At 35.5% G+C, this 22693-nt stretch overlaps 3 protein-coding genes and 1 long non-coding RNA gene across 11 annotated transcripts; 2 read left to right on the top strand and 2 right to left on the bottom strand.

The window, feature by feature from the left end:
- Nucleotides 1-343: 343 nt before the first annotated feature.
- Nucleotides 344-12305, top strand: LOC105686831 (dedicator of cytokinesis protein 1). Of its 5 annotated transcripts, none has more exons than XR_001103074.3 (23): nucleotides 344-583; nucleotides 1612-1853; nucleotides 1942-2687; nucleotides 2801-2954; nucleotides 3051-3221; nucleotides 3286-3666; nucleotides 3753-3968; nucleotides 4041-4363; nucleotides 4488-4836; nucleotides 5479-5577; nucleotides 5854-6044; nucleotides 6121-6471; nucleotides 6578-6854; nucleotides 6941-7188; nucleotides 7266-7397; nucleotides 7473-7752; nucleotides 7830-8053; nucleotides 8120-8431; nucleotides 8511-8820; nucleotides 8890-8999; nucleotides 9181-9306; nucleotides 9729-10338; nucleotides 10482-10556. XR_001103074.3 is itself a non-coding variant. In XM_012401973.3 (23 exons), exons 1-23 carry the CDS (start codon nucleotides 541-543, stop codon nucleotides 11270-11272), a joined length of 6003 nt encoding a protein of 2000 aa, XP_012257396.2. In that variant the 5' UTR covers nucleotides 345-540; the 3' UTR covers nucleotides 11273-12305. The 5 variants fall into 5 exon arrangements, 4 of the variants coding, with proteins under 4 accessions (XP_048508465.1, XP_012257396.2, XP_012257398.2 ...); XM_012401973.3 differs by lacking the exon at nucleotides 9729-10338 and adding an exon at nucleotides 10811-12305 and having other exon boundaries at nucleotides 345-583; nucleotides 10482-10737; XM_048652508.1 differs by having other exon boundaries at nucleotides 9729-10556.
- An 89-nt stretch (nucleotides 12306-12394) lies between these two features.
- LOC105686836 lies at nucleotides 12395-13120 on the bottom strand. Its single transcript, XM_048652614.1, has 3 exons — nucleotides 12902-13120; nucleotides 12682-12839; nucleotides 12395-12626 (listed from the first exon to the last, which is right to left on the bottom strand). Exons 1-3 carry the CDS (start codon nucleotides 13115-13117, stop codon nucleotides 12395-12397), a joined length of 606 nt encoding a protein of 201 aa, XP_048508571.1. The 5' UTR covers nucleotides 13118-13120.
- A 144-nt stretch (nucleotides 13121-13264) lies between these two features.
- On the bottom strand, nucleotides 13265-22242 carry LOC105686835 (mitoferrin-1). Of its 3 annotated transcripts, none has more exons than XM_012401983.3 (6): nucleotides 22105-22242; nucleotides 21280-21444; nucleotides 18175-18457; nucleotides 17846-18070; nucleotides 17513-17723; nucleotides 13265-16768 (listed from the first exon to the last, which is right to left on the bottom strand). In XM_012401983.3, the coding sequence occupies exons 2-6, from the start codon at nucleotides 21394-21396 to the stop codon at nucleotides 16576-16578; spliced, it is 1029 nt and encodes a 342-aa protein (XP_012257406.1). In that variant the 5' UTR covers nucleotides 21397-21444; nucleotides 22105-22242; the 3' UTR covers nucleotides 13265-16575. The 3 variants fall into 3 exon arrangements, with proteins under 3 accessions (XP_012257406.1, XP_012257408.1, XP_048508469.1); XM_012401985.3 differs by lacking the exon at nucleotides 22105-22242 and adding an exon at nucleotides 21758-22046; XM_048652512.1 differs by lacking the exon at nucleotides 22105-22242 and having other exon boundaries at nucleotides 21280-22045.
- LOC125500268 lies at nucleotides 16671-19167 on the top strand. Of its 2 annotated transcripts, none has more exons than XR_007277547.1 (3): nucleotides 16671-18241; nucleotides 18314-18528; nucleotides 18861-19167. It is a non-coding gene; the product is annotated as an uncharacterized LOC125500268 (long non-coding RNA). The 2 variants fall into 2 exon arrangements; XR_007277548.1 differs by having other exon boundaries at nucleotides 18645-19167.
- Nucleotides 22243-22693: the final 451 nt, after the last annotated feature.

Here is a 22693-nt window from a genome sequence, read left to right as displayed (position 1 = left end):
ACCGCGCTTTCTTTGAAATTATTCATGATTCGAATTCCATCTTCAATTATTGGTAAGACATTTGAAAAGTGACGGAATCGCAGACTGTCGAGGGCCGAAGAGAACTTACAATCGAGTTGGAAATCGCGTTGCGTAATTTGAAACGAGAATTTTAAATGTGCTGTCACAAGCTAAGCATGGATATCGCTGAACCTAACATATTTATATGAGGAATTTATACGAACTACGATAATACAAACATACCGCAAACATATTAAACGACAGTTCTAAAGTCGGGAAAGTGTCATGCGCGTTTGTAATATCCGGTTCTAATTACGCCTCCCTCACGTGTTACGCCAATGGGTGCGTAGCATCCTGTTTCGGGGGGACAGGACAGAACGTACAGTTGTTAGATGGTTCCGATAAAATAATAAAACATTTTTTGTTTAGACGTATTCAGAGCTTATAACTATGTGATTTTTAACGTGTATGACAAAAGTTGCGATGTAATAATCAGTGTACATAAATGTGTTGTCAGTTTTTTTATATCATATTCATAAAATGATGTCAATTTGGAGAAGAGTTAAGGACCAGCAGGGAATAGGTGGGTATTAGATCTGCATTTTATTTATCTTCTTTTGTCTTTTTCGGTCTCTTTCTGTGTGTGAATTAAAAAAAGATCCCTGACAGCGCTGCCTGTCGCTCGTTTGGAACAGATTCCCACATCCTGGGAGGTGCCTCCTATTATTCTTTGAACTATGAATAATTCTGAGATTTATCTAATGTACATTCAATTAACGACATTTCACAAAACCTCCGAGTATACCTTGTTTCTTTATCATGGTAATGTGTCCCGTTCATCATCATGGATTATGAAACATGTTCGCAATCAGATTCCTACTTGAAGTTTATCGTTAGCTCATAGGCGCGGTAAAAGGGGCAGGGGAGATGGGAGGGCTAATTGATACTAATCTCCTATATATGACATATTATGTAGTATCATCTGTAGTATTTGTGTAACTCAAACAATGCACCTTAATACTTTAAATATTATACCCCAGGATCTATTGACTCGCCCTGGTATTGCGCTATAGAACAGGTCCTACAGATTGTTAAAATCATCACTATTTACAAATATAACAATCATCATTTACGAATATGAATATGACTCACTGAACTATACTACTGTAAATGAATGAATAACCCATACCACCAATTGCACTTGTTGCACTCCCTTGTATTATTCATTGTTATTACTCCCAATATGGTTTATGTTTTCTAACTAGTTGGAATTATATTAGACTTCTATGTTCAACCAGTTATCATCAGTCTCTATGCAAAAATTTTCAATATTTTGAAATTGTCTGTTGTATAATGTATGTACATGCGACGATAGATAATATAACAGTCAATCACGTAGTCTGTATTCTACTTTGCATCGTATGCCTTGACAATATTTTTTCGGAACAAGGTTACGCATAATAATGTTTGTCAAAGGAATTTTTCTGCAATATTACTGGATAATGTTTGACTCTGCATTGATTTGGAAGCTTTGAAACATCATATCACCATGTACGAATCAATGAAAGTGTTATATCTATGATCGTAATTATCTCATTTTCGTCTGCACAGCTGTTCATAATTTTGATCAAGATGGACCGTACCGGCTGCGGCTGACTGTTGGTGAGGTCGTACAGTTGTTGGAAGAGTGTGACGAGTGGTATTATGGATGTAGTAAATACAAAGGAACTAGTGGAATATTTCCAAAGTCTTATGTGCACATAGTACAGCAATCTACAAACTCAGAAGCTCTCACACACGAAATAACTAGCGTGCTTAGAGAATGGGGTCACCATTGGAAACATTTATACATTGTTAGTATTAAACGCTTGTCAATTACAAATGAAGCTTCACAGAATATTCATATGTCACATATTAGTTTCTGCTTTCTTTTATCTACAGACTCATTCGCAGCATTTTTCAACTATTCATCACGAAATCACAGAGCTGATTCGATATCGGAGTAAAATTCTAAGCGCCACTCTAACAGTTGACGAATTAAAAGATATGAAAAGATTGGCAACTGCCAAAATAGATACTGGAAACCAGTTGCTTGGTCTGGACATGGTAGTTCGTGACGATCATGGAAATGTTTTGAATCCAGAGCAAACGAGCACTATACAGCTATATTATCATCATGAAACAGCAGCGGAGAGAATAAGAAAAGCAACAACTAGTCTAAAGAAAAAACCAGCAAAACTTCAGTCACCTGTATATTCTCACATATTTTTTGTTAGCGTTAGAAACTTTGTTTGCAAAATGGCTGAGGATGTTGAGCTGCTGTTGACATTGTTTGACAGTAAGGAAATGAGGGCAATAACTGAAAACTACGTTGTATGTTGGAGTCGTGAAGGTTTAGCTAGGGATATAGATCAATTGCACAATCTCAGAGTACTTTTCACAGACTTGGGCTCTCGAGATTTATCCAGAGAAAAGGTTTATCTAGTTTGCTATGCTGTACGTGTTGGCAGCATGGAAGCGAAGGAAATAGACCATCGAAGATCCAGTATTCTTCAAAACAGTCAGAAACAGAAAAACTCTGATAATATGAGAAGGCCTTTCGGAGTCGCGGCAATGGATATTACTCCGTATATTAACGGGAAACTTGACGGCGATGTAGAAACACATCATTTCATTCCATTTCTGCAGTAAGTAAACTCTGCCTAGATTTCTCAAGTGATGATAACTGATTGAAAAATAAATCGCATTCTACATTTAACCGATAAGGATATTTTGTTGCTCTCGTATTGTTTGGATCCAGATGCTGTGAGAAAGAAAGCCTCGACGGAACACTGCGCAGAATTCTTCAACAAAAAGAAACAACTAACCAAAAAGGTGGTGGTGGTGGTGGAAATGCTGTTGGGGGCCAAGGACTTTGGGCTAGCGTTAAACTTCTCAGAGGGGACACTAAACAGGTACATTATGCTGCGCATTTCTAATCTCTAGATTAGATGTATTTTTCCAACATGGCATAGCGAGTTGTAAAATGAATGTTTCTTATGCCCCTTCAGGTACGAGAAGAAAATCCACATTTGGTGCTTGGAAATGTTGCGATTGCTCGTAAAATGGGATTCCCTGAAGTGATTTTGCCAGGTGATGTGAGAAACGATTTATACCTTACTTTGAACTCTGGAGAGTTCAGCAAGGGATCCAAAACCACTGATAAAAACGTCGAAGTCACGGTTAGTAAACAAAACGCAATCCTTCTCATAGTTTTTCAAGACAATTACCATTTTATTACTACAGGTCAAAGTCTGTAACGAATTTGGAGTAGCCATACCAGGTGTAATGACTTTGGGTGGAGGAGCACCACCAATCGATGAGTATAGAAGTGTGATTTACTACCACGAAGACAAGCCAAAGTGGTTTGAAACTTTCAAAGTAGCAGTGCCAATAGACGAGTTCAAACAAGCCCACCTCAAGTTCACGTTCAAGCATCGCAGTTCAAACGAAGCAAAAGACAAGGCAGAAAAACCATTTGCATTGAGTTATGTGAGATTGATGCAACCGAATGGCACTACTCTTCAAGACATTAGGCATGAATTATTAGTTTACAAACTAGACCATAAAAAATATGAAGAATCGGACACGAGTTATTTAGATTTGCCATCGACACAAGGAGCATTGGTAAGTAATATTTCCAAATAACATAATGAAATGAAAATTCTGATTGTTCTTTCTTTCTAAATGTCACACTTTTTTCAACGCATTAGGAAGAACGTAATGCGGAAAAGAAACCAACTTTGGGACCATTCACTCTGAGTTCAAAAGATAACTTTTCAATTGCAACAAATGTTTGCTCAACAAAGCTAACGCAAAATGTCGATCTACTGGGATTATTAAATTGGGCTTCGAGTCACACAGACTTGAAAGAGTCACTCACCGCTCTGATGAAGGTCGACGGAGAAGAAGTCGTTAAATTCTTACAGGTGAAACATTTGCAATTCTCTGAATGAAAATGATTCGAGCATTTCCGACAATTTCTTTTGTTCTCTCTCCAGGACGTTCTGGACGCATTATTCGCCATCTTGATGAGCAATTCGGACAGCGATATGTATGATGATATGGTATTTGGATGCTTATTATACATAATTGGACTGGTATCAGATAGGAAATATCAGCACTTTCAGCCTGTACTGGATTTATACATTTCCGAAAGTTTCTCAGCAACTTTAGCATATAAAAAATTAATAACAGTGCTACGTAAGAGGATAGATAGTGCTAGCACGAACGACGTTCAAGAGCGAGATCTCTTGCTGAGAACTATGAAAAGTTTACAATATTGTATGCGGTTTGTCGTTGAGTCACGACTTCTATTTGCCGAGTGAGTATCATTTGGAATTTAATTTGATAAGACGAACATTTCTTTATGCACTTGCCATCAAGAAGCCTGATTAAATCGTTGCATAGTACAGTATATTGAAGGATATTTTTTTTTATCATCAAAGGCTAGATCAAGACGAGGAAGAGTTTTCTCAAACGCTAACAGAGCTTCTGAAATCGATAGTCGATTTAATGAGTCACGAAACTGACGGAACATTGCTGGTTCAAGGCGCTTGCCTGAAATACCTACCAACAACAATTCCGCATGTGTTACGAGTTTATAGCGGAAAGCAATTGAGCATCATACTGACTGATCTCTTGCTCACCGTACCACCTGGCAGATTAACCAAACAGAAAATGATGACGGTCAACGACATAGTACATAGCCAGTTATTTTTGAGCCCAGATTGCAGAGCTATTCTTTTACCAACCATCACCATACTGGTTAAAAACCTCCTCGAAGCCAAGGAAGAGGTAAGATCACAAATTGAGACTGAAATGTGATAACTGAATTGGGCACAAATCTTTAAAAGTTCATTTGTGACCCTGTGCACCCGTGATAAAAGTTTTTTTTTTTTTACTTGAAAAATTTTTTCCCCCCAATATATTTACCATAACTTTGATCTGGTAATAATATGCATTTTGTTTATCATTAAATTGTAATCATTTTATGTGCTTGCCGTGCAGCCTGACACCCTTTCGCCACGCACCTGTCTATGATATCTTCTATCTAAACACTCGTCTTTTCTTTCTGCTCTACGACATCTTTCTAATTCCTACAATCAATACTAATCAAACTACGACGTTGCGCTCATGTCGGCATGCGTCTGAGGTGGAGGTTCTTGTGTAGAAGTTCACACGTGGGTATGTAGCATGACTTGTATCATCGAATTCTTTGTCTCTGTAACTTGACCATCATCTTCAGATATCTCACAAAAAATCGACGATCGTATTAAGCATGAAATTAATTAGAACAACGCATCTGACAAGATTATTTGTAAAAGAGAAAGAAAAACTAATTTATTTATTATTACCGGTATCCACTGTCGAGTTTCGACTAACATAGGGTTGTTTTATTTCTGTGTTCGGTTTGGTTTTGGTTATTGGCGTGTAAAGGGACTGTCAGGCACGCCGGGAAAGAGCGTGGCGAAGGTAGCCAGGCTGCTCGGCGAGAATCGACACCGACTCAACCAGCACCGTGGCTATTCGGAAGAGGTAATTTATGATTCACCTGGGAAAGTGAAATTGGAAACCACGTAGAACGATATTATTTTGAGACGTGATGTTCGTCGCACACACATGGAATGTAAATGTTCAATTCAAGTGGTGTGATTTTACTGTAATTCTAGCGTGTTGTAGAGATTAGAAAGTGAACTGTTCAATTTTAAATTGCTTCACTATAAATATGCACCTTCCGAGTACGATAAAAAATTTGTTGGATATTGGTCGAGTACTCTAAAATATAGTAAATGAAAAGCTGGGTGTTTTCAGGTGGAATTATGTGTTAAAATCTTGTCTGACATTCTCGAGTTGACGTTTAGGAGTGACGTAGGCTCAACAGCCTCTGATGTCAAGGAAATAATGTTGACTACTTTAAGAACAGTTATTCAAGCAGTTATCCCAATGGACAGAGAAAATCCGTTGGTCGGAAATTTAGTCTCTGTGATGTTAGCGATTTTCAGGTACATCATTCTTCAGGTGTTATTAGATCACTAGCCGAATTAATAAAAAATCCTGTAATTCTATTCTTTTTCGCAGGCAAATGACGGAACCGCACTACGATATTTACATAAATCATTTTGGCACATCATACGATCTGCTGGATTTTTTGATGGAGATATTACAAGTATTCAAGGACCTCGTATCCAATAGCGTGTTTCCCAGTGATTGGTGTGAAATGATCATGCTGCAGAACAGTGTTATCCTTAAATCACTACGATTTTTTTCAAGAACAATCAGAGATTGTTTCTTCAAGGATTTTGAACAGCAGGCGTGGTCTAATTTCTTCCATTGTGCTATTGCTTTTCTGACCCAGCCATCACTACAGCTAGATACATTTAGCCCAACGAAACGCAATCGATTGGTAGCAAGATACAAGGATATGCGAAGGTATGAATTATTTTCCTGACGGTTCATTCGCCACACAATTGGTAGAAACAAATTTCATTCAGCTCACGCAGTACCTGGTAGGTGATAGTTATATTTCTCATTTCAGAGAAACAGCATTTGAAATTAGATCTATGTGGTTCAACCTTGGGCAGCATAAGATAATGTTTGTACCCTCTCTTGTTGGTGCTATATTAGAAATGACATTAATACCCGAAACTGAACTTCGAAGAGCGACCATTCCGATATTTTTTGATATGATGCAGTGCGAGTTTTACAGTTCTCGATTTAGCGAAGGCTATGGTGACACGAAACGTGATCCAGCGCATATCAAAGGGAATTTTATGGAATATGAGAATGAAATGATCGCCAAGTTGGATATTTTGGTAGGTAGTGGATTTCTTCATTCCTGAATGAAAAAGTGTACAATTCATTGGTTTATTAAAAAAAAAACTCGGCATTCATTATGCAGGTGGAGGGTGGTAGAGGAGATGAACAGTTCCGTATTCTATGGGTCCAAGTTATGAGTAGTCTTTGCGAAGGTCATTCAACCATGCGTGAAATGGGCTTACGATTTGTCGACATTGTCGCAAGGTTGATGGAACGATTATTGCAATACCGAGATATCATCCATGCTGAGTCTCAGGAACACCGTATGCTCTGCACAGTCAACCTGCTAGAGTTCTACTCTGAAATCAATAGAAAAGAAATGTACATCAGGTAAGCTGCATGCATTAAACTAAGCTTTCTATTCTAGGTAATGCTCATGATTTACTAATTACTGTAATAATTATCAGGTACGTTAATAAACTTTGTGAGCTGCATCTGGAATGCGACAATTACACTGAAGCTGCGTACTCGTTGAAACTGCACAGCCAATTGCTCGCATGGAGCGATCAACCGCTACCACCGTTGCTGCGTTCTCATAGGTAAGTGCAGTTGTGATAAATTATTAACATACGTACAAGTTTCGGAAGATTGTACAAGTCTAAAATTAAATTCAGGTATCCGAGTTGCCAGACACATCGAGAATTGAAAGAAGCTCTCTACTCCGACATTGTTGACTATTTTGACAAAGGGAAAATGTGGGAATGCGCTCTTGCTGCTTGCAAAGAGTTGGCGACTCAATTTGAAGAAGAAACATTTGATTATTCACGACTGTCTCTGTTACTGAATAGGATGGCTAAATTTTATGATTCTATAGTGAAACAGCTCAGGCCAGAGCCGGAGTACTTTAGGGTAGCTTACTACGGACGTGGCCATCCTCCATTTTTACAAAATAAGGTAAATGCTGAAAATAATGTCACGGTATACAGTGATGAAAGTTTCGAAACAAATCTGAAAGATATTTTTACTTCAAGGTATTCGTCTATCGTGGAAAAGAATATGAAAGGCTAATTGATTTTTGCACAAGAACTTTGAATCAACTTCCAAACGCTGAACAAATGAACAAACTCTCACCACCTGGAGAAGATATACTTGAATCAGCTAGTCAATATGTCCAGATCAATAAAGTCGATCCGTTAATGGATGAAAGACGGCATCGTATTAGTGGAAAGCCAGTCACAGCTGAAGCAGTTCTTAAGTGAGTAAAATATTGATAGATTTTTCAGATCGCGCGAATGGGGAATATAATCCAAACTTTTGTCAGGCACCACCGCGTGAATGACGTTCAGAGATTCAGATTTTCGAGGCCAGCTCCACGGAGAGATTCTACTATAACAAATTCTATGAATTCCGAAAAAGAGCTTAAAGATAAGGAGACTTCCAACAACGGTAATAATGAGTTCGCTTCCTTGTGGCTGGAGAGAACGGTACTAGTGACAAGTTATCCTCTGCCAGGAATATTGCGGTGGTTTCCAGTGACCTCGAGCGAAACTTATCTTGTAAGCCCACTAAAAAATGCTATTGAAACTATGGAAGCTACTTACAAATCTATCAGAGATCTCGTAATCGCATACAGGTACGTACATACCTACAATGTTTTTCAAATATTGTTTCAAGAATTGGAATAATTTTCAACAATTCTCATCGATTTTCAGAACGGACAATACTCTGCCGTTGAATCCCTTAAGTATGAAACTCAATGGAGTATTGGACCCAGCAGTAATGGGCGGTGTGGACAATTACGAGAAAGCATTTTTGAATCCTGAATACCGAGACTCTCATCCTGAAGATAGCTCCGACTTATTAAAGTTAGAGAGTCTCATAGCCGAGCAAATTCCTCTACTTGGCATTGGCGTTCATCTTCATAAACTGAGAGCTCCGCCTGAACTTACACCTTTTCAACAAAGATTGGAGCAGTGTTTCTCATCTATGAGAACTCATGTCGAGGACAAGTATGGAAAGCGGGTGAGTCCAAAGATTTTGAACTCCCGGTTAAGTATAGATCAAAATTTATCCTTCAACATCTTTTTTCAGACCTGTGATCTTCACATTGAAACCATGACTCAACCAGTGACGATGCGAAAGCATCAAACATCAAAAGGTGAAAATCACCGATTATCAGAAGCGAGTGTTGTCAGCAATGAGTGAGTTTTGGCCATGTTTGTTCATAAAACATATTATTGTTCTGAAAGTTCATGTTTGTTCCTGACCTCAATGTTGTGTCATTAACTAAGAGGATTTTGGGCAAGAGACTAATTTTATTACACGCAATTAAATAGAAAACTTATAATCACGCCATTACCAGAGTACCATTTTATAATTTAGTTGTGGAACTCGCTCCAGAGTATCTTCACTCACGAAATCACAAGTTTCAACACTCAAGTCATTTGCATCGTTCAATTTGACCAACAGTTCGCCAAATTCCGGTTCCACGAACATCAATCTAACGAGGTAAAATCTCAACAATATAAATCGCGCAATTTCAAATGTCAGGAAAAATCTTTTCACCAATCCTCGTCCTTTCCGATAGAATTACGGGTAACTTAACTCATTTTACTTACAAAAGTATGCTATCCAAAAAAATTTTCTAACAATAGAAGGCACTATATTAAACCCAATATCATTGCTAGATACATCCATAGGAAAATGCACCGTGTAAAGTCATCTGAAAATATTAGACAGATGTGGTCGGAGTTTGATTCAGTTGCACCCAAATAGCAATGCTAAAATATAACTTGGTGAAATATTTATGATGGCGGTGCTTTTTCCTGAAATACCGCTTACGATCACGTACCGATTAGCAGCTTGAAAATAACAACTCGACGCTGTTTATTCATTCAAAGTCAACTGATTTGGGTGAAATCTGGTTGCAGGGGTGTGGCTGCAGGTCCAGATAAGATCTCCCACAACGTGCTCCTATCCTTTCTTCGCACTTAAGATACTTTAATTTTCCCTACCACTTTGCTAACTGTCAATGATTTCTTTTCGATTTGCTCAACACTAGAATGAATTTTCTACCACATATAGTTTTAATTTACATTCTTAATATACAAGTCATCCGAGTACAAAATGGTTATCATACCATTATTATGGGAAGTTTAAATTCTTATCAGAAAAACTCTCCGTGGCTCAATTTTTTATACGATTATTAGTGCTTAGTTAATTAATAACGATTTTGTACATATAAGGCTAATTCTTAAGTGACAATACAGTCATAAAGTAAATATTTCTTCAGACTGAACAGGTACTACTATAAAATGAGCTTAATCTGTTTCGGTAGTTCAAACCGAGCAATATATCGTAAAAAAATCACCGACAATTTTATTCGCATTTCTGTAACTTCGTGTCAACTCCAACACAACCGGTTTGCTCCTTATTTTTGCTTTCTCACCTAATCATAATTTTGTCATGGTTTAATATTGTCACCTTTTATACCTTTGTCCCTGAAACAGAACATCACGCCTCAGCTAAGCGGCTTTAATGGTAAATAGTAACAAGATTGCATGAGACTAATTTTGGAATAAAGCGTGTATGGTGTTTGAATTATAGTATCAACTTTCTGGGGATTTGATTAAAATTCAACAAACACCTTAGTAATAACGCAATTTCCCATTTTTAATTCTCAGAAACAGCTCAATTCGTTCAAATATATTATCTACGGCCTCGCTGAAGGCTTTGAAAAATTCGAGCCCTGGAACAAACAAGAAAAAAGATGCCAAACGAAGGAGCACTCGTAAAAGTGATTCAGCAGTTATACATAAAAGCGAACAACCGACCAGTCAATGGTACACAATGCAAGATCTTACACAACCGCCTCCAATAACTCTTACTTCTTCTGTATCTCATACTCCTATATCAACAGTCTTCGAACTAACACAGGAGGTAAGAGTAATTTGTTTAACAGTCAAAACCGGTGAGATGCATGTCGTCAACTAGAAATCTGCCCATATTTTAGCTAACGCCAAAGCGGCCATTGAGATCTGAAGTCGAGAAGGAACGAAGAATGAGCAATCGGTGGTCTGGGCAGTCCCATCAGTATCTAAGAAATATCAGCAATGGTTTGGAGCCCAGTGGATTAGGCAAAGGCAACAGAGACAGTGTTGGAACAACTGATAGCACAGCTTCCGAAGACGACCCGCCGCCACCGTTGCCAATTAAAACCCGGGACCCTGATTATTGTAATCTTCCTGATGACGTGGTACCATGTAATCAAAAATCAGATATTTTGAATAATTCTAATCGTCCGATAAGCCAACGAATAAGAAGCAAGCCTCCAGCACCTCCGGAGCCAGTGGTTCATCAATCGATACCCCCAACACCGCCGCCAAAGCCGAAGAGACCTGCACATACAATAAAAAGAGTTGTTCTTTCTACGATTCACACAGAAATTTTTACGGATGATTCATCTACTGCGTGACAATGGCGTCGCTACGGATCTTAACACTTTCAGAACTTCTTTTCAGCATTCCTTCAGTTTTTGTTCACGGTCAATTGATTTTAGTTGAATAATTCTTATTGAAAAAACAAAAAAAAAAAAAAAAAATGATATGGTATTAGGATACTTTAAGACTGAAAGAGTTGAGAGTAACTTGGCGCATTTGGCTGAGCAGTTACCATTTCATTCTCATACCAAAGAGATTGCGAATATAATTTTAGAGTTATAACAATCCATGAGAAATAAGTCATCGGTTATCGATCATCCATGCTATGATAATTTAATTAAACAATTTTCATTTTATCTTATATTATAATATTTTTTTTAACGAGTAAAGAAATTTAACTACTAGTCCGTACATGATAAATATAGATGTTGAATAACCAAAATTTTATTACTATACATACATAATAACATTTATTTGTTACATATGTATGCAGATGCACATACTATATACTTATATATTTATACATATAGACCGAGAAAGAAGGAAATTTTTTAATAAAACAATACTAAACCTGGAGAAATCAAGAACATAAAACTAAGGAGACAAGGATAGTGCCATTTAATTTTTTTAAGCTTAATAAATGTAATTATAAAATATCATTTAGGGACCAACCAACTAGTATTTTATCAACACATTTTTATACTGAAAAGTCATAGTAATCAGCTCCGTTCATTGTTGAATGCATAATCATTTTATACGTAATATACATCGTATTATAATAGGAACTGGTAATAATGAATATAAAATCACATCAATATTTATTAATATCGTTCTACAAATTGGCCAAAATGAACAGTTCCGAGTCAACGATCGATTCATTAGGAGTATGTATTCTGTGCCAGTTGAATTTTATTTATTTATTTTATTTTTATATTTTTTTTCTGTCGATTACTACTTTTGCAACGTTTACCACGATTTTGAAATTAACAAAAACAAATTTTATTATTGTCACTAAGACTGTATCATTGTATTTGAATAATGAAATAGGAATTTCTATGTTCAGAAAAAGTAGAGTTGTTATTATCAATTAACAATACAAGTTACCACCATATACTACGGAATTTTATCAAAGCAGATGGATCAGACCGTCAAGTTATTTAATAAGTTAAAATTTCGTTGTAATTTTTGGGATTCCCTGTCTGACACAATCTATACCAACTTGGATCATGCTGAAGACTTGAGGCGTTCCGGCGATAAAATGAAGCTTGAATAATCTGACTCTTTCCCAATTTTGTGGCTGGTACAGGTGGGAAATCTTTCAAACGCCAACCGTAGGTCCAGCTACTGGCATTGAGGTAGTAGAATCGATCTTCTACCATTTTATCGTATCTATTTTAACAAATAATTTCTGAGAAAGTAGCTGAAAACTATGCCAGCAATATACCTTTCACGAAGATATTTTCTTCTAGCTTCGTGACTCGGCATGCCTTTTTCAAACAAAATGTCTAGTACATGAGGCTCCACGGTTTTCATATATTTCAAATTCAAAGTATCGTCTAAAGCTGGCCGCCAATGAGATAGTTTAAGTGAAGCTTCTTGTTTCTGTGTAGTAAATGTCAGACAATTAACAGACCAAGCATCAAATTGTCTTGTAATATCATTACCTCTCGTCGTTCTGCCTGCATACGCTTCCGACGTCTTTCTTCCAACTCAGCAACCTGAGCCTTAGCTCGGCTGATGATTTTCTCACTGCCTAAATTGTCAATTAATTTTTGTTGGTTTTTTCTAAACCAATCAATTCTCCTTGAATTTTCTGTGTTTATGGCTTCTGTAAACAACAACTGACACCGCGTGTCACACGCCCCAGACTTTTTAGCCATATTTATTTTCAAATTAATCAATAATCAATAAAAAGTCAAAATTTAGCAAATCAAACTTGGCAGCCTGTCGTCCAAATTCAGGAGCTTACGACTTGAAGCTCAATTCTCACAGTTTGTTCAATAAAAGGTAAAATAATTCATTTTCACTTGGGTAATTTTTTTTTAATCATAATATTAAATATTTACATTATCATTACACTTAGCGCTTTGCTATTTTCAATCTTATCATTATCATTATAATTATTAATATTATTATTATTATACTCGATGAATGGATCAATGTTCCTTATTATTCTGGCATATTATTAATTTTATTCTTTTCCTCTTATTATTTTTTATTTTTATTCTTTTTTTCGGTTTTCTTTCTTCAATGTGTACATATAATAGTACCAGTGGGAGCATGCCAATATATATGTGCATTCTCAATTTTTTGAAAAATAATTATTTACCACCATAAATAAATGTGGCGGTGCCGGTGGCGATGGGGACTTAAGAAGATTACTTACACGAAAAATTGACGATTTACAATTGCATCAGTTACATATCAAGGTATTTTCTTCAATGAATAATATAGAATATTTTTCATCGTGAGTTTAAAATATATATACAATATAAACAATTATGAATGTCAAACTTTAACAGCAAAATAATTTTATGGCGTGAATTGTGTGAGTTTGCACATGATATTACTCCCTCTTAAAGTCAACATCATTTGTCTTTGACTCAGTAATCACAGCCATACAGGAAGCAATATTGTGTAAAATGCTTGTGAAGATAAATGAAATTAAAAAAAAAAAAAGTAAACCACTGAATAAGATTTCTGAAAAACAATTTCTCCCATGAAATCAGTAATAATATTACTCATACAGCTATTGAAAGATGTCAAGAGACTAAATATAAATAGAGATTCGATTCAATGATAAAATAATCACCTATCGCATGATAAAGATAACTGCCATCATATCTAAAAGTTTGAATTCTTGTTACCAGTAACATCCAAATATTAAAGATTCTGTAATGTAAATTGAACAGAATTTTTTGATTGAACATTTTTTTTGACATCAATTGAGATAGGTTTTCAGAAATCTCATTAAGGTGTAAGGTCAAAAATAAATTGCTAAATTAAATGGTATCAAGAATAGATAAATTATACCTGACGATGTTCAGTCATGTCAGATTCTATTGGTATAAATGTGGGTAGTAAAACGAAAAAGAACTGTAGTGTTAACGCTAATCGTTATGTCTATTTTTAGATAATCGTTAAACTTTCATCGCATGCTCCCTAGTCCCACCATAATTGAGTTTAATAATCTTAACTTATTTTACAGTTTCTCTCAAGGCTGTATTCCAAATGCAAGGGTAACCGAGGAATTTTTTTTGCTGCCTTCCTTCTTTTTGTTCTTGTCTCTCTTCATTTGCTATTCAAATAATATACACGGGAGAGAGAATGTAAACAGATATTAATCATATATTTCTCAGGTGAATGAATGCCATTCTTTTATACGATATCATCATAGGTATAGAGTAGTTGACTAGTGGAGCTGTATACGGAATATGTTACCTAATTTCCAAAATAATTAGTAAAATGTTAGTCGCGATTGCGATATTCCATTTTTCTTTTTATCTCAAGTCAATGTAGGAACTGAAGAGATGTGTAACATATTCGAGGTAACAGCAATATTCAGAATCCAAAATAATTGTAATCTTGGGTCTGCTGATAGAAAAAAAAATCAGTAACAATAATTACAATGCTACTGATTATAACGTTGAGAAATGATGAAATTCTTACACATTGGAAAACAGCCATTAACAACTGTATTTATATTTATGTGAATATAGTTTTTTTCGTCTCTATTCGTAAATTTTTCATTTATTATTGATGTTTCGGTTGTTCTGTTATCAGAATTATTTGAATCGCATTGATTTAAATCTGTTATAATTACCGCATCGCGCGCCATCGACTATGTCATTGAAAAAAAAACATCATTCCTATACATAAGTAATTTTATAACAGTGCGCCTACGTTCGGTTTTCTTTTTTTTCTAACGAGAGAATTAGTATAATTTTATAATTATTACTGTACAACAGGAATAATCTAGTACAGTATTTAAATGCAGTACGATAAATAATAAATTATAAGATCTTTAAATGATTAATAAATTCTTCGATTTTTTCTTTCTTCGATTTTTTATACTGTTGAGCCAGCGTCATATAACTTACGTATAACAAATTACCATGATTAATAGGCAATCATAATATTTAATTATTTTTTTTATATATATAGTGGTTTTTTTCCTAACATCATTCACAAAATTTACATCATAATACTGTACAACAGATAGTTATTAATTTTTTTCGTTTTGTCTTTTTTAAATATTTACAAAAGTTAAATAAACGTTACACGTATCATCCGAGTCATTTTTGCATCTTTTCCTTTTTTTTCTTTTGTTAAATTTATTCATTTTAGGTGTGTCCAATTACCGATTTATTACCGAAAGAACACAATTACTATTGAGAGTTTTTTCAATTGAAGACATTTAACCGAAGGTAGAGCGAAAAAAATCATTTTGAATCAATTTCACAAGGACGGTTTTAGAGTGATGATAAAATTAGAATAATAATCATAATCATAATAGTAATAATAATAGCGTTAATATATAAATAGAAAAAAGGAACTCACACATTTTATGCAAATATACTTTGTATTGATTTATAAGTGAAAAAGAAGCGAATAGAGGAAAAGTGAAACGGAGAAATTTCTTTTCTTTTCTCAACCGCTCTACAATCATCATTGATTTATGTGCAGCTGCTGTAAATGCACTGTGAACTGAAATAGATTTTTCCTGAGTACACCTTTCGACTGCTATAAACATCAATCTTTTTCTCTACAAAGTTTGCCAATCGTGTTTGTCGTAGTAATTTAATTTTGCAGATTAATATTTGATGCAAATCGTAGCCTTATTATAAATTGTTTACTAGTCTCGGTGACCGAAAGCCGTGAGTAGTACCTGAATACCTAGAAACAATTCTAATTGATGAAAAATATTTCTCACTTCGATTAGGTTAGCATTTAACGAGTCCAAATTTTTGTTATTTTTTGTTTTGTCATTTCTTTTCTGCATTTTTAGCTGATTGGTAATGCGATAAAAACTAGTACTCTCCAATCATGTCGATACTAAGTGGAAAACAAATTCCATTTGTAACGTCGAGAGCCTATGGCCTGCATTTGACTCTGTATTTAATTTCCTTTTTTTTCCTTCAATCAATTCTTTTAGTTTACACACGCGCATTATACATACATAATATCGTATTAACAGTCGGGATAACAAAATATCGTTCTAAAATCGATAATAATAAACTCTCGAAATATACAAAGTCAGCAGTTATGAAAATTTCTCGTTGACAAAGTTTTTCCTTTTTTTTTAATAATTTCATAAGGTCGTCTTGTGGAGGGGAGCCTAGCTTCGGGTTACATCTAACAATACCGGACCAGGAGAATTGTTATTAAAATATACACTGGCTCCTTGAAAGCTACTAGGTCTTGTCGTAGCCCCATGTGATTGAGACTGACTCTCCGTGATATCCATTTCGCTGTGAAGACTGTGAATGTCATCTTGTCTGCCATGTAAGACATATTTGAAAAATTCGTACCTGAAAAATTTTATACAGAACGTTGTAGGAACATGTTCACGATGAGATTGCTGAAATGTTATCAGTTTTGTGTACACAACAGAATTGATATGGATCTATTTCGGATTGTTTCCATAAGCTACGACTCTAATCAGTAAAAGTAATGTAACTCGTTGCAGTCATTGCAGATTACTTTCTCGAATTTAAATCAATGGGGAGCACGATGTATGAGCAGAAAGATTGACGGCTCGAACAAGCGGTTGTTCAGCAATTTCATGAAATTGATTCATTAGAGTACGATTTTATGGATCGATTTCCATTTCTTCATCCTTCTAATATTTCACAATAATGTACTAAAAAAAATTCACCTTGGTTTTCATCAATGATATAATAAACATCGAAGATAAGGTGAAAAATTTTTATCATTTTGAGATAACAGAACAGAGAATTCATAAGATATCTAGTCGAGGCTCACATTTTCATTCTTCACAAGACATGTTGGAATAAGCCAAATAATGCTTGCAAATAAATTCAATTTGGTGTAATTAATTTGCAAATACTTATTATTTGCAATTGTCTGAAAGATCCCGACTAATGACAGTATCTGACCGGAATCAAGTTTGTTGAACCTTTGCATTGTTATACAAATTTTTTAAATTCCATCCCAACAGTTCAGCTATAAACACCTATGATTGCGTCAACTTTCAATATGAAATTTTAGAGTTAGGAAATATTAGCAAAATAGTAGGATAGAAGATTTCTTACGTCGTCCAACAAATAGCTGTTGCTGGCATTTGATAAATTACGCGAGCATTGAGTCCCCTGAAATACCCTTTGATGCCTCCAAATTTATAGACGGTCCTAAAAGCATCCCGCATCCCTTCAACTTGAACACCACCCTGTTGTGTATTCAATAGTGTTTTACACACATCTAGAGGTGTGGTAGCTGCTGCTGCAATAGCGCCTGCCATTGCACCTGAAGACACATGACGATAATAATTTTTAATAATATTGATATTCTCCTTTTTCTCTCAGTCAAAGGCTAAAGAACCAATTATTAATCACAAGTTGAGAAAGATAAAAGACCTCTACAATTACCAGAAATCATGTGGGCTTTAGGATTGTAAACGTGGTCCGGATTGGTCCAAGACTGTGCGAATTCATAAACAATAAAATGAAGGCTCTGGAAAGGTACGTTCATTGCTAACTGTGTTGTGTAACTTCTATAGAATGCTGTTATACCCTCAGTTTTATAAACGTGCCGTAAACATTCCAATACATTTCTGTGGGGTGAGTTGTACATTTGCAATCGCTGTTTTACCACTGTAACAATCATTGATATTTTTATTACTGTATTTCATGTTATTCCCTTCATTTGATTTCTGCCTATTCTTCAAATTTCTTCTTCCTATATGTCAACTACATACCTTCAGCTGGATTCATGACTCCATCATGAAGGACGGTTGATACACATCCTGCGGCTCCATAAACAAGGTGATTAAATTGTGGATACGATCTCGGAGTTATCATATGATCTTTCAGCCATTCGTAACAAGAAAAATAAAGTGCATGCGCAGGTCCTGCTCCAATGATGACTGCACCCACGCCTCGTATCGGTCTGAGAAGGCCTTCCTGTCTAACCATTCTGCTGAGGACGGCACCAACTCCGCCACCTCCACCTGGGCCTGGCGTCAGAGCTTGCATTCTCGTCTGAACAGAAAAGATAGAATAATAGTAAAATGCTCATCCCCTAGGGCAGATAACTCCTATCATCAAATGCAGTAAGTATAAAATTTATCGGCTCATTTCAGATTAAGGTAAAATTCAATGATGTTATTTACTGTTCCCCCTGAATCAAAATGTGAAATGGATGAAATTTCTTCGTTACTGGTCACAGCTGGACACTAAGGATATATTAATCAGTTCCGTGTGAATTGATATGCACAAAAACAGCTTATACTTGAATCTACGATCATTGCTATTAAATATGCGAGTGATTATAAATAACCATTTCAATTCCATACACCTGTAGTTTCTGAGTATCATGCAAAAACAAGTTTCTAACACGGATATATTATCTTAGTGACTACTCCACTTTGGCTTGTTCATATAGATATAAATTCAAAACAGTGATGCCTGGGGATGTCTAAAAGATTTCACTAAAATTCATTGAATTGAGGAAATATCTGGCTGAAAGTTGGGAACAAAAATCTTAATCACGCCATAGGCATACTTTTGAGACATTTTGAGACATTGTTATCACAGAGGTCCACAGCCTTTAACCTTTAGATTACTGAGAGGCTACTAAAGTGGCTTGAAAAAATTGTAATTTCTGAAGCAATGTAAAAGCATATTATAATACTAAAACTAAGCATATAAGTATTTAATAAATTTTAACCCACTCTAGTGGTTTTCCGGTATTCTGAGGATTAATAAGGAAGAAAGTCAAACATTGAATCGTGAGAGTACTTGGCAATATTCTATGTCTAACATGATTTAATGTTCTTCAACCATGTGACATGTGTTTTTGAATTTGGGTGTGTTGCTCAGAAATTCATCACATTTTTTTGGAACATGATGAAATCCAGAGATTTGTTCAGCTCTTACATTTCAAAGGAACAGTTCGTTAGTGAGTTAAACGTTATAAAACAATCATCAAATAGCAATGAATTATGAAAAATTTCCAATTAAAAATAGAACATATCAACAGATATAGAAGGAGATTGAGATTATTGAAATATGATTTCTTTGTAACGAGTTGGAAAAGCAGTTGTTATTTAACGGGCTGTTATCATGCTTTGAATGTGGTTGATAAATTTTCTCCTACCACAGTTGTTTTTTGTCAACATTTTCTTATTTTGAAATAATAGCGAATAATAGTTATAGTTTTCAACAGTTAATAATACACAATGAAAGTTATTCAGTCATCAATCCATCAGTGAATGAAAAAAGGACAGAAATAGACTGGACCGGTAGACTGGTAATAAGTAAGATAGCTAAGCACGTTATGTAACATGTCGGACTGCATCAAGTATAGCCCATTTTGGCAGGTTGGAGTTTTCAAGAGTAGAAAAAAGATCATTGCATCAAAATCTGAAATAAAATACAATTTTTATCTACGAAAACATTCAATTATCAAGTTGCCAATTGACGAACCGACAGACAATTGAACTTGACCTAGTATCATATTACTTTTACACATTTATATTACTGAGCAAAACACTATCTTAAAGTAAGAAAAGGATGGGAGATTGATTGGAAAAGAGAGGGGACAAACAGTAATGGTTGGGGTTCCCAATTTGCTGGTGGGAGAAGATAAATTAAGGACTCGAAAATTCTTACGTCTGCTTCAAACTACTGTGGTTTGTTGTATTCTTTATTTATTACTCTGACTGATATTACCTGAATAATGTGGTATAATATATTAGATAATAGGTTGCGAGGCTATATGTATGTTATAATTTAATAGGTGCAAGCTGCAATCACCTGGTCGCCTGTAACTACTAACAATTTGATTCGATTCTGTGCTTTTAGGCAATTTGGAACAATTTCATAGAGCCTATATCTATTGGCACTGAGCCTTCTGCAATAATGAGAAAAATCTAGTAATTGTTATTTTATGAGGTATCACATGATTCTGTGTGACAACCTAATGGTTTTATGACATTTCATTTGATTGCCAATGTTTTCCATAGAAAAAAATCAAATAATTTTGATATTAAATGCAAGAACGGGGGTTTGTAAGTAAATAGCTTATTCTAGGCAGTAATATCTAATGTTTGACCTAGACATAATCTGGTAGGCTTGTATTATACAAAGCGGATTGATTTTAGCGATAAAATTAGCCCAATCAGAACTGTATTTTAAGTCGTTAAGACCCTAGAAAAACGACAATCGGATGCCAAGGTAACTAACTACATGTCATCTCAACAGACATTGATTGTCGGCTGAAGACAACCGGTAGAGCTCGGTTGCCAATTGGGGTTAAGTATAACTACTATATGAATTTACTATTTTCTATGATATTAACTTAGAGGAACAGGTTACGATAAAATGATGAATCCATTTGGCGGAATAATAAAACTTAGTCGTATTTTTTGGATATACCGGGTTCAGGTAATATAGCGAGAGCAATCAATAGTAATGTCAACAAGGCCTGATGTTTGTTCTCTGATGAACACTCTTCTCATCAACTGGGAGAAAGAAACAGAATATTGTCAAGTACACGTTGGGTTCATAAGACACTGGATGAGTTTGATGTTCTGTTGTACCCTGGTGATCTGATATTAGACAACGGTGAAGAGAAACAATCTGAATTGAGAGCGCATCTAGTAGTAATATGATTACGTTTGGTGGTAAAATGATAATATGAAATTAAAAATGCAGCGCTGTAAGAGATCATGTGACATAATCTAGGCAGGAGGGAAAGTTGTGAAGGTAGTAGATTTAGGGTTAAGTTGTGACGACAAAATTGTGTCTCACAGTAGGTTCTATGAATGTGATGAGAAGGGATCTGATTTTTTCTCAATTACCTTGACACTGTCAAAGGGATACATTAAGCAATGTTCCATAACGCCGGCAATAGCACCTGCAGTCATGTGGACGACCACTGAACCAGTTGGCAAACTTTCGTACTCATCGATGTTCATTTTTCCAAAAAGATTGTGAAAAAATCTATGTTACGTCACCGTTGTTTGCTGTAAGAAATATCAGCAGTTTAACGAAACTGTGTGTAAGGTTATAACTTCTTTTAATGATTTGATGGTCCTTGTGTTCGCTTGGTTTCTTGGAACTTGAAAATCACTGATATAAACTGCTTCTCTCTTCTCTTATTTCCCCCCACCCCCGCACTATTATAATATAAAATATGTATGCGAAAACGCAGTCAGAGCCAAGAGACCCGTCTTCTTGGGTTGAATATATCCAGTTTTCAAATGCCGTTTATGACTTAACTTTAGAATTATGGTTCGGTAGCGATTAGAATTTATTATTAATATTTATATAAATTACAAACGAATCCGGCAGCGACCAGCACATGTAACCATGTGGTCGCTTACGTTAGCGGTGTTGAAATGAGATGATGATGGCAGGAGTGAAAAAAGGATATAGGCCTTTTCTTTTCAGCAGCGAGAATCACCAACAGCTACTACTATCCCCACCGTCCGGTTAAAAGAACGGATACCTCCGTTTGATATCGTTCGATTTACGAGCCAGTTAAAAAATGACGCCAACCCGACTAGGTCACAATGGTTAATTAACATTGAATCAAACCCCTATGAACACCCAGAGGCTCTGACCCTTTCGCATTTCATTAAGATAATACTATTTGAAAATTAGAATATCATAAAAAAATTTACCTAGGTTAGACTGCGTCGTTGCCCCGCGCATGTGTCGTTAGAACATTTACGAAGATCATTTTCAATCGCACCACGTGGTCGGAGATTTTCAGTTGCGTGAATTTATGCAACTTGCAATAAACGCCAGGCTTGCAAACTAAAGTGAAATTATTTTGTTTTTGTGTTTAGCATCCAGACGGCCTCGCAAGTCCCGCGAATTATTTGAATCGTGTTTCGTTTTCATTGTTGGGTGACTGCATAAATTATACTTTGAAAGAACAATGGGAATCGTAACAATTGTGACGATAATGTTAATCTAACAATTAGTCGCTTTCTTCTTACCGTTTAAGTAACAAATAAAACATGATCTACATAAATAAGAAAGATGTACGTCGAGGCAATTGACATTGTGCGTAGTTGTATTCTTGTTTAAAATCTATTTATAGAAATGCATCGTTAATAATTCTACCTACAAAGAAGAATAAGAATAAGAGGAACTACTTTTCTTTCCTTCCAAAATTATACTCGCATACGTTTAAAATTATATCATTATACGATAGCTAAGAAATGAAATTTATTGTTGCACTTAACAGATAGATTCTTCAATTTT

The sequence above is a fragment of the Athalia rosae genome, chromosome 3 (genome assembly GCF_917208135.1).
Source record: "Athalia rosae chromosome 3, iyAthRosa1.1, whole genome shotgun sequence".
Classification (NCBI taxonomy): Eukaryota; Metazoa; Arthropoda; class Insecta; order Hymenoptera; family Athaliidae; genus Athalia; species Athalia rosae.
The sequence above is the reverse complement of the archived record's forward strand: the minus strand, read 5'-3'. Positions and strand labels throughout refer to the sequence as shown.

Excerpts from the sequence above, each read along its gene's own strand:
- LOC105686831 (XM_012401973.3), top strand. The coding sequence starts at position 541 with ATGATGTCAATTTGGAGAAGAGTTAAGGACCAGCAGGGAATAG. Across the intron at positions 4,837-5,478 it reads TCCTCGAAGCCAAGGAAGAG|GGACTGTCAGGCACGCCGGG; the intron begins GTAAGATCACAA and ends TGGCGTGTAAAG. Across the intron at positions 9,307-10,481 it reads ACGAACATCAATCTAACGAG|AAACAGCTCAATTCGTTCAA; the intron begins GTAAAATCTCAA and ends TTTAATTCTCAG.
- LOC105686836 (XM_048652614.1), bottom strand. The coding sequence starts at position 13,117 with ATGGCTAAAAAGTCTGGGGCGTGTGACACGCGGTGTCAGTTGTTGTTT. Across the intron at positions 12,840-12,901 it reads TGCAGGCAGAACGACGAGAG|AAACAAGAAGCTTCACTTAA; the intron begins GTAATGATATTA and ends TTTACTACACAG. Across the intron at positions 12,627-12,681 it reads AGAAAATATCTTCGTGAAAG|ATACGATAAAATGGTAGAAG; the intron begins GTATATTGCTGG and ends TTGTTAAAATAG.
- LOC105686835 (XM_012401983.3), bottom strand. The coding sequence starts at position 21,396 with ATGAACATCGATGAGTACGAAAGTTTGCCAACTGGTTCAGTGGTCGTC. Across the intron at positions 18,071-18,174 it reads AGTCATGAATCCAGCTGAAG|TGGTAAAACAGCGATTGCAA; the intron begins GTATGTAGTTGA and ends TGATTGTTACAG. Across the intron at positions 16,769-17,512 it reads ACAGCTATTTGTTGGACGAC|GTACGAATTTTTCAAATATG; the intron begins GTAAGAAATCTT and ends AAAATTTTTCAG.